The following is an 11,501-nucleotide window of genomic DNA, read 5'->3' as shown; positions in this document are numbered from 1 at the left end:
TTATACAGTTTCTAAACTGCTTGTGAATCATATTATTAGTTCAACTGTGGTTTAATTGTATCAATGTAGTTTATATAGGCTATATATTTTTTAATGTTGTTACTGTTCTTAAAATATTTTATTTTTCCTTGTTTCCTTTCCTCACAGGCCTATTTTCCTTGTTGGAGCCCCTGGGCTTATAGCATCCTGCTTTTTGAACTAGGGTTTAGCTTAGCAAGTACATACATACATACATATACCATGGCACTTCCCCCAATTTTGGCGGGTAGCCGACATCAAACAAATGAAACAAAAAAGGGGATCTTTCTTCTATACGTTCCTCCCAGCCTGACAAGGGACTCAACTGAGTTTGGCTGGTACTGCTAGGGTGCCACAGCCCACCCTCCCCCGTTACCCACCACAGATGAAGTTTCATAACGCTGAATCCCCTACTGCTGCTACCTCCGCGGTCATCCAAGACGCCGAAGGAAGCAGCAGGGCCTACCGGAACTGCGTCACAATCGCTCACCATTCATTTCTATTTCTAGCTCGCTCTTTTGCCTCTCTCACATCTATCCTCCTATCACCCAGAGCTTTCTTCACTCCATCCATCTACCCAAACCATGGCCTTCCTCTTGTACTTCTCCCATCAACTCTTGCATTCATCATCACCTTAGCAGACAGCCATTTTCCATTCTCTCAACATGGCCAAACCACCTCAACACATTCATATCCACTCTAGCTGCTAACTCATTTCTTACACCCGTTCTCACTCTCACTACTTTGTTCCTAACCCTATCTACTCGAGATACACCAGCCATACTCCTTAGACACTTTATCTCAAACATTCGATTTCTGTCTCTCCGTCGCTTTCTTTCCCCACAACTCTGATCCATACATCACAGTTGGTACAATCCCTTTCTCATACAGAACTCTCTTTACATTCATGCCCAACCCTCTATTTTTTACTACTCCCTTAACTGCCCCCAACACTTTCCATCCTTCATTCACTCTCTGAGATACATCTGCTTCCACCTCCTCAAGTAACTCTCCATTCAACCTCACACCACCTTCCCTTCTCGTACATCTCATAACCTTACTCTTACCCACGTTAACTCTCAACTTCCTTCTCTCACACACCCTTCCAAATTCTGTCACTAATCGGCCAAGCTTATCTTCCGCTTCTGCAACCAGTACAGTATCTTCCGTAAATAACAACTGATTTAGCTCCCATTCATAGTCATTCTCGTCTACCAGTTTCAAATCTCGTCCAAGCACTCGAGCATTCACCCCTTTCACCACTCTATTAACATACAAGTTAAACAACCTCGGCGACATCACACATCCCTGTCTCAGCCCCACTCTCACAGGAAACCAATTGCTCACTTCATTTCCTATCCTAACAGATGCTTTACTACCTTTGTAGAAACTTTTCACTGCTTGCAAGAACCTTCCACCAACTCCATATAACCTCATCACATTCCACATTGCTTCCCTATCAACTCTATCATACGCTTTCTTCAGATCCATAAACGCAACATACACCTCCTTACCTTTTGGTAAATATTTCTTGCATATCTGGCTAACTGTAAAAATCTGATTCATACAACCCCTACCTCTTCTAAAACCACCTTGTACTTCTAAGATTGCATTCTCTGTTTTATCCTTGATCTTATTAATCATTACTTTACCATACACTTTTCCAACTACACTTAACAAACTAATACCCCTTGAATTACAACACTCGTGCACATCTCCCTTACCCTTATATAGTGGTACAATACAAGCACAAAGTCAGTCTACCGGTACCATTGACAACACAAAACATATATTGAACAATCTCATCAACCATTCAAGTACAGTCACACCCCCTTCCTTCAACATCTCAGCTCTAACACCATCCATACCAGGTGATTTTCCTACTCTCGTTTCATCTAGTGCTCTCCTCACTTCCTCTCTTGTAATCTCTCTCTCGTGCTTATCTCCCATCACCGGCACCTCAACACCTGCAACAGAAATTATATCTGCCTCCCTATTATCCTCAACATTCAGTAAACTTTCAAAATATTCCGCCCACCTTTTCCTCGCCTTCTCTCCTTCCATTTCCATCTTTCACTGTCTCTTCAATTCTTGAACCAGCCTTCCTTACTCTCTTCACTTCTTTCCAAGTAATAATAGTAATAATCTCTTATTTGAAAATAAGCCTTATATGTTATCTGGCAAGTTTATAATCACTTATATGAAAGGCTTTCTGTAAGAATAGGGTATATAGATAGATCCTTTTTGCTGTAGTTTTAGACAATGAGAAACACATGAATTTATAAATGCAATGATTCTGAACGTTGTGAAAGGCCCCCCATTTAGTAACAAAGAATTCACATGCTCTTGCATGTTTCATTGTGAAAATGGGACTAATCTAAAAAAGTTTTATCATTTATTTACCTCTCTGATAGTGTTCATAAGTCAAATTACACTTTAGTTAGAAAATATCTACTCATAAGTGACTTTTTGTGCAAAATAAACTTCTGGAGAAGATATTGAATTAGAAAAGTACTAGGTTCATAGATGAGTTTATGTGAAGAATTGAGGATTATTAGAAACTTTGGGTTTTTTCTTTAACATTAAGCAGTTAAGTATATTTCATAAGCTTTAAGGGCTACAGTATATTTAATTCATGGGTTTTCACCTTGAGTTTTGAGATAACTCATTACAAGACACTCCTAATATTATTATTATTATTACAAGCTAAGCTATAACTCTAGTTCAAAAAGCAAGATGCTATAAGCCCAAGGGCTCCTACATGGAAAGATATCCTAGTGAGGAAAGGAAGCAAGGAAGTAAATAAACTACAATAGAAGTAATGAACGATCAAAATAAAGTATTTTTAAGAACAGGAATAACATAAATTGGATTTTTTATATATACATTCCCAAGTATGGGGTACTTAAGATTTCTCCTTATTCATTTTGAGGTCCTAGCTGCATTCCTTCCTTATTTTTCCAATTGTTGCCTTTGGCTTTCTAGAGTCTACATATGTTCCAGCCGAGTTCTTTTATTACACTTTCTAGTGGGACTTGAATTTATGAATAAACTTGAAACTGAGAATGTGATGGTATTTCCTATTATTTAGGTGTATATTTTTATAATTGGTACATGTATATGTTTTAAGGTAATGATTGAAAAAGGCATACATTTATATGTGATTAAAAAAAGAATCTTTTTATAACAAAATAAAATATAAAGTTAAATAAGATTACCCAATTTCCAAAATAAAAAGCTTTATATACTTAGCCCTGGATTTATACTAAATTCTGAAAATCAGTAATGGTATTAAAAACTTTTGACCAAATTTAAAATTTTTAAATTGCTGTGCCAAAGGTCAGAATTTAAATCTTAAGCCCTCGTCTGTTTTCAGTTAATATGATCTTCCTAATCGGGTATTTGAATTGGTTGAACTTCAAAAGTTCAAAGTTGGAGCAAATGTTTTTATGTTGACCAGGCTGACACGAGTCTTTTTATTGTTTATATATGACATATCTGTTTTTAAACGTTGTTAATAGTTTATACAGGACATACCTGTTTTGACGCTGTTACTGTTTTTAGAATGATATATTGTTAATTTATTCTCATCATTTATTTATTTCCTTATTTCCTTTCCTCACTGGGCTATTTTTCCCTGTTGGAGCCCTTGGGCTTATAGCATCTTGCTTTTCCAACTTGGGTTGTAGCTTGGCTAGTAATAATAATATTATTGTCCTATCTAAAATCTGACTTGCCTTGGATTATCAAGAAACTCAGCTGTGGGATCCCCTTCTGTATAAATACGATGTCTTTGTATACAAATTCTCATTATTGAGTCCGTCAGTGTCACTAATGGACGAAAGTACTAACTCAAATCAAGTTTTAATTTTCCCTTTCGTGGCTATAATACATATTTTATGTTTATCATGTGTAAGGAGTCATGATTTCTACACGTGTAGAATAAGAATTAAAGATTAGGAGCCTCTACATGTACTAACCAATTCATTTTGTTCTTTCCAGCTATTGCAGCCTGTTGGTTAACATTCACGTACGTCAAGTACCACAGACGTAAAAAAGAATGGGAGAAGCAGCAGGTTTGTACAATTCGTTAACTATGCTATAGTATTTATCACTTTTAGCTTTGCTCTAGAGTAGAGGTGTACTTAATGGCTATTCAAAATCCTTGGAACTTCATGAGGATTTCTTCATGATACTTTACTGATATAGAAATAACTTTTTAAATATTTAACTTAGCCGGTGAATATATAATAGCTGCAACTCTGCGGCTCGACAGAAAACATACTAAAAAACTCGCGAGCGATCGCTATGAAGGTTGCGGGTGTGCCCACCAGCGCCAACTGTCGGCCAGATACCACTCTTGTATGTAAACAAAACCTTCAATTCTTCTCTGTCGACGTTGACGACAAGACGTATCAATACTCGCTGTAGAACCTGGAGTTTTCTCAACATATTTGGTGAAGTACTTCATTTTGGTTTGAGCTTTCGCAGTGCAGGTGTTTTATCTTCATCTTGAATCTTGAACTCGTTTTTGGATAGATTTAATTTTTGATGACAAAGAGAGTATGGACTTTCTTTGACTTTTAAATGGCCGACCCTTCCCTTAGACGGAAGTGTGTTTAGGCTTTTAGCAATTATCTTATCACGTTATAAATTAATTATAGATTTTCCTCTATATATTTTATATCTCACCGCCTTTATTAGGCCTCTTCGATTAACTTTCCATTTATAATAAACATAAAAATAAATTTTAATGATTTGTTTATATGCGACCTTTCCTGAGAGTAGGCGGTCCTAACTTGGAAACCGAAGTTAAACAACGTTGAGCCCTTTCAATCGTAAATACCTTTTAAAGAGCTAATGATTTAAAACTTTTTAAATGAATATTTTTTAATAGATATTCTATGAAAGATTTTCTTTGAATAGTCTTCGTACTGTTTCAAAGATGAACTAACGTTTAGTTTATTTATGCTACGCAGTTTGCGCTCTATCGTTACGATAGAGAGAGAGTATCACGGTTTCACTTTGCAGAAAGAGTAAATCGATTCTGACGTTTTGTTCATTCTTCTTTCAAAGCTTAAATGTTTTAAATTCTATTTTAAAGGAACTTTTTAATTGAAAAACCTTTCAGTTTTTTCCTTTGGTCAAATAACATGTTTTTTTTGACGAAACGTAAGTGGGCTCTTCTCTTAGGTGCGAAATCAAGAGAGAGAGAGAGAGAGAGAGAGAGAGAGAGAGATAGAGACGGAGGGAGAGAGAGGAGAGAAAACGTTCCGTTCAAGCGGGTAACGTTGTTCTCGAGTTACTCTCGTCCCTAGTCTCTTTACGGGGAGAAAGGATAAAACGTTTTTAGTTTTTTATTCTCGTCCCCAGGCCATGTACGGTGAGAGATTGAAAACGTAGTTTTGAATGAACTAGTGTTTAGTCTCTTCCCCAGCCACTGAATTTTTTATCTTAAAATATGTTTACTGTTTTTTGCTGGTATTAATGTGCTTGCATTATACGACTTATTTCGCAATTACTACCTTTTGATGAGGGTAGAATTGCGTGCTTCAGGTAGAAATCAGTAAAAGATTCGATTTCAGTGAAATAAGTGCAAAACAGAAAATCGTAGTGATAAAGTGATATTGCGCAAAGTGTTATCAGTGTTGCGACCGAGGGTTCGTCTGTTCGTGCCTGTCGTTCGCCTAGTCCGGGACCTCTTGCAAGCTCCCAAGCCCATGGGAGAAGTAATGTCGTACGACTTATGGGTTCGAGAGGCCTTGATCAGCGAACAGACGTTCCCTCTATGGTATCGGGTGTATCTTACCAAGATCACCCCTACCATAAGGCGAGAGAGACGATTTTCTCCTCGTCATCCGAAGGCTTTTCGCATAAGAAACCTGAAACAAGGTTTCGAGGCCCTTAAGCGAAAGTCAGTCCTTTCAGGACAGGTCCAGCGTCCTGGTTGTAGCCATTAGGACAGCTCTGACCCTATGCAGTCATCGGAAGACTGCTCGCCGCCTAACAAAAGCGTAACACAGACTCCGAGAGTCTTTTTGTAGGCAAGGTTTTGCGGTCACAGACGTTACCCTCGTCTCTTACCGCAACCATTTCCATTGATCCTAAATAGGTTGTACGGCAAGACATGCAGAATAAGCTTGCCTCCCTTATGGAAGACTATTCTGCCGATAAGTCCGTTGAGCCTAGCCGTTTATCTCATCGAGATCCTGGCTTTCAGCCACCCTAACGTTCCTTTGTGCGTCCTGTTGACGTTGGCGTAGCTAAGTCACGTCAGTCAGGTTGTTTAGAACCACACTCGATGCGGTCTCGTGTGGATTTTCAGCCACATTTGGACGTTAGGCCACTTGCTGATGCTCCTGTTGACGTTCAGGACATTCGCTAACAATCGGAGTTGACTTGTTTTGACGCTGAGCGTCAACCTCCGCATTCTAGAGTTGTTTTGACTGCTCAGTCTAAGCGGTCAAAGCAGTCTCGAGTGGACGCTGTGCGTCCTCACGCACCTGTTGTTGTTGACAGTTCACAGACTGTCAAGCAGTTACATGACGGTGCGTCCTGGTCTCTCGCACCTGTTGTTGTTGACAGTTCACAGACTGTCAAGCAGTTACATGACGTTGCGTCCTGGTCTCTCGCACCTGTTGTTGTTGACAGTTCACAGACTGTCAAGCAGTTACATGACGTTGCGTCCTGGTCCGCTACTAATGCACCAGTGCGTGTGGACTCTGCTTGTAAAGCATTGCCACCACGGTAGGTCTCTCCCTTGCTTGAGACTCAGCTATTATCGGACAAGGTTCCTTCAGATGAGGAAGTTGCTGTTCCCCCTCCTACTGATATTCCCTTGAGGACTCTGTCAGACGGAGAGGAGCCTAAAGCTGCTTAGCCCTCTATGGACTTTAAATAAATCATGCTGATTTTTAAGGATCTTTGTCCGGATCTTTTTGTAACTGCTGCTCCTCGTTCGCCTAAACGTCAGAGCTTACACTAGGCCTAGCTACTTCGAAGCCGTTGTTTTATAAGTTAGTGCTCTCTCGCTCTCCTAGAGAGCTTTACGTTTGCTAGGCGACTGGTTTATCACCAGGAGGAGTTTGGGGGATACAGCCTTTGCTTTCCCTTCTTTTAAACTGGCTTATAGAGCGAGAGTCTGATATGACACGAGAGAAGTTCTCGGCTTGGGAGTTCCTGCCTCTGCCCAGATAGACTTTTCAAACTTCATAGACTCTCCCTGGCCTGGCCATGAGACGCTCCAAGATTTTACAGGTCAACTTCACAGCTGTTTTCGAGCCTTTGCAGTTTTGCTGTACAATTATGTCATGCATAAACAAGGCTTTCAGGGATGGCTCCAATGATCTGACAGCCACGTTCTCTGCAGGAACAAGTCCATCAGGGATGGCTCCATGATTTGGCAGCCATGTTCACTGCAGGAGTACGTAAGAGGCAAGTGCGCTCAATGTGTTCATTGTCAAGACAAACTTCACGATGAAGTCTACCAGGCTGTCTTGACAGCATTTATGGAAGGCGACTGGATGGTCTCTCTCGACCTTCAGGAGGCATACTTCCACATTCCTATACACCCGGATTCCCAACCGTTTCTGAGGTTTGTTTACAGGAATGTGGGGTACCAGTTTTGAGCTATCGGGGATCCGAGCCTCCCTGTACTTGGACGACTGGCTTCTCAGAGCATCGTCCAGCCTTCGCTGTCTGCAGGATCTACATTGGACGTTGAGTCTGGCCAGGGAGTTGGGACTTGTGGTCAACCTAAAAGTCCCAACTGATCCCATCCCAGATTATTCTATTTTTGGGGATGGAGATTCGCAGTCAAAACCCTGCTCGAAGTCCAACTAATGCTGAAAAGAAAACGTTTATTCAGTCAGGAGTTGGAACAGTCTCGTAGGGACTCTCTCATCCCTGGAGCAGTTTGTCTCACTAGGGAGACTACCCCTTCTGCCTCTCCGGTTCCATCTAGCCTCTCACTGGAACTAGGACAAGACATTAGAGACGGTATCATTCCCAGTCTCCAAACCAATAAAGGCATGCCTGAAATGGTGGGACAGCAAGATCAGTCTGAGAGAGGGACTATCCCTAGCAGTCAAGAACCCAAACCACGTGTTGTCCTCAGACGCGTCGGGTTTGGGTTGGGTGCGACCCTGGACGGTCGGGAATGCGCGGGTCTGTGGACCACAAGTCAGAAGAGCATGCACATCAACGGCAAGGAGCTATTAGCAGTCCACTTGGCCTTGATGATTTTAGGAAGCGTCTTCGAAACTAAGTGGTAGAGGTCAACTCAGACAACACCACAACTTTGGCGTACATCTCCAAGCAAGGAGGCACACACTCCTTCACGCTGCTCGAGATCGCAAGGGACCTTCTCTTATGGTCTAGAATTCGAGGCATCTCCCTGTTGACGAGATTCATCCAGGGGGACTTGAACGTCTTGGCAGACTGTCTCAGTCGGAGGGGTCAGGTGATACCCACGGAATGGACCCTCCACAAGGACGTGGGCAAGAGTCTTTGGGCTTCTTGGGGTCAACCAACCATAGACCTCTTTGCCTCCTCGTTGACCAAAAGGTTACCAATCTTTTGCTCTCCAGTCCTAGATACAGAAGCAATCTACATAGACGCGTTTCTACTGGATTGGTCTTTTATGGACTTATATGCATTCCCACCATTCAAGATAGTCAACAAGGTACTGCAGAAGTTCGCCTCTCACGGAGGGACAAGGTTGACGTTGGTTGCTACCCTCTGGCCCGCGAGAGAGTGGTTCACCGAGGTACTTCAATGGCTGGTAGACTTTCCAAGAAGTCTTCCTCTAAGGGTAGATCTGTTACGTCAGCCCCACGTAAAGAATGTCCATCAAAGCCTCCCCGCTCTTCGTCTGACTTCCTTCACACTATCGAAAGACTCTCAAGAGCTAGAGGTTTTTCGAAGGAGGCAGTCAGTGCGATTGCAAGAGCTAGGAGAGCTTCTACCATTAGAGTATACCAGTCGAAGTGGGAAGTCTTTCGAGACTGGTGCAAGTCAGCATCTGTGTCCTCGTCCAGTACCTCTGTAGCCCAAATCGCAGATTTTCTTTTACATCTGAGAAAGGTTCGCTCCCTTTCAGCTCCCACAATTAAGGGCTACAGGAGCATGTTGGCTTCGGTCTTTCGACATAGAGGCTTAGATCTTTCCAACAATAAAGATCTCCAAGATCTCCTTAAGTCTTTCGAGACCTCTAAGGAACGTCGTTTGGCAACTCCTGGATGGAACTTAGACGTGGTCCTAAGGTTCCTCATGTCAGACAGGTTTGAGCCATTACATTCAGCCTCCCTGAAGGATCTCACCCTCAAGACACTTTTCCTAGTGTGCTTGGCTTCGGCTAAAAGGGTCAGTGAACTTCATGCCTTCAGTAAGAACATCGGCTTGTCTACAGAAAAAAGCCACTTGTTCACTTCAACTTGGTTTCCTGGCCAAAAATGAACTGCCTTCTCGTCCTTGGCCTAAATCTTTTGATATTCCTTGCTTATCAGAGATCGTAGGCAACGAACTGGAAAGAGTATTATGTCCTGTTAGAGCTCTTAAGTTCGATTTAGCTCGTACTAAGTCATTACGAGGGAAATCTGAGGCATTATGGTGCTCAGTTAAGAAACCTTCATTGCCTATGTCAAAGAATTCTTTGTCATATTTTATCAGATTTTTTTAATACGAGAAGCTCATTCTCACTTGAATGAGAAAGACCGATGTTTGCTTAAGGTTAAGACGCACGAAGTTAAAGATATAGCAACCTCCGTGGCCTTCAAGCAAAATAAATCTCTGTAAAGTATTATGGACGCGACTTCTTGGAGAAGCAAGTCAGTGTTCGCGTCATTTTACTTAAAAGATGTCCAGACTCTTTACGAGGACTGCTACACACTGGGTCCATTCGTTGCAGCGAGTGCAGTAGTGGGTGAGGGTTCTACCACTACACTTCCCTAATTCCAATATCCTTTTAATCTGTCTCTTGAAATGTTTTTAATATTGTTTTATGGGTTGTTCGGAAGGCTAAGAAGCCTTTCGCATCCTGATTGATTTGGCGGGTGGTCAAAGTCATTTCTTGAGAGCGCCCAGATTAGGGGTTTGATGAGGTCCTGTTGTATGGGTTGCAGCCCTTGATACTTCAGCTCCTGGGAGTCTGTCAGCATCCTAAGAGGATCGCTGGGCTCCGTGAGGAAGACAGACTTACAAGGCAGAGTAATCGTCTAAGTCAACTTCCTTACCAGGTACCTATTTATTTTGGTTTTGTTATATTGATAACTGCCAAAATGAAAAAACTCTTAGCTTATACGCTGTAAACATAATTAACTCTGGTCTCTACCCACCTCCTTGGGTGTGAATCAGCTATTATATATTCACTGGCTAAGTTAAATATTTATAAATGATATTTTAATTATAAAATAAATTTTTGAATATACTTACCCGGTGAATATATAAATTGAATGACCCTCCCTTCCTCCCCAATAGAGACACAGCGGGACGAGAAGAATTGAAGGTTTTGTTTACATACAAGAGTGGTATCTGGCCGACAGTTGGCGCTGGTGGGCACACCCGCAACCTTCATAGCGATCGCTCGCGAGTTTTTTTAGTATGTTTTCTGTCGAGCCGCAGAGTTGCAGCTATTATATATTCACCGGGTAAGTATATTCAAAAATTTATTTTATAATTAAAATATCATATTTGTACTTGAAGATAACTGGTCCTTGAATTCTTCCTCAGAAATGTATATACAGTAGTTTATATTTTTTAAAATGAAACTAATTAATCTGTATACTGTTGCTAAGGGAAAAATAAACTCTTGAGTATCACTGTATTAATAATTACTTTTTTTTTGTAGGTACTGGAAACAGTTGAACAAATTTTGGAAACCCTGGGAGGTTTAGTTGGGCCGGGGGGTAAGGACTACGTTGCTGTGAACCACGTGCGTGATTCTCTTATCGGACCCAGAGACAGAAAAGCAAAACAAGAGGTTTGGAAGAAGGCTGTGACATTCATTGATAATTATGAATCTAGGGTAAGCATTACTTGGTAGAGTTTGTCTTTGAAGTAGTGCACAAAAATAAGATTATTCTTCAAATATATTTGTTTCTTTGGCAGTACAAACATTAGCTTTAGATATGCTCTTAACCCTTTTACCCCCAGGCTATTTGGAACTTTCCAACCCTTAACCCCCAGGGGTTATTTTTTTTCCAAGCACATTTTGCAGTATATTTTTTTTTAAATTGCTCTAACAGCCTTAATTTTTGTCATAGAGAGGTCAGGTTGGTCTCATTCTCTTGGAAAATAACTGAAGTTTCTCAAAAAATTATCAAAAATATGCAAAAAAAAAATGTAAATAGCAGTTTTTTGCAAGTACGTACCGGTACGTCCATGGGGGTAAAGGGATGAGTTTTGTGAAACGTAACAGTACGTCCTTTGGGGGTAAAAGGGTTAAGTTTCTGCAAGATGGTAAAAGTTTTGGTAACAAATCAATT

General features: G+C 41.1%; 1 protein-coding gene across 2 annotated transcripts in view; it reads left to right on the top strand.

Moving 5' to 3' along the window:
- MAN1 (LEM domain-containing inner nuclear membrane protein MAN1) overlaps positions 1–11,501 on the top strand; it is a 42,048-nt gene that overhangs the window by 20,067 nt on the left and 10,480 nt on the right. For both annotated transcript variants that reach the window (XM_068389547.1, XM_068389546.1), the window contains exons 5-6: positions 4,021–4,094; positions 10,865–11,041. In XM_068389547.1, the coding sequence (XP_068245648.1) occupies positions 4,021–4,094; positions 10,865–11,041 (251 nt within the window). The remainder of the gene's footprint in view (positions 1–4,020; positions 4,095–10,864; positions 11,042–11,501) is intronic.

The sequence above is a fragment of the Palaemon carinicauda genome, chromosome 16, assembly GCF_036898095.1.
Source record: "Palaemon carinicauda isolate YSFRI2023 chromosome 16, ASM3689809v2, whole genome shotgun sequence".
Lineage (NCBI taxonomy): Eukaryota > Metazoa > Arthropoda > Malacostraca > Decapoda > Palaemonidae > Palaemon > Palaemon carinicauda.
This window is presented reverse-complemented; position numbering and strand designations above follow the sequence as displayed.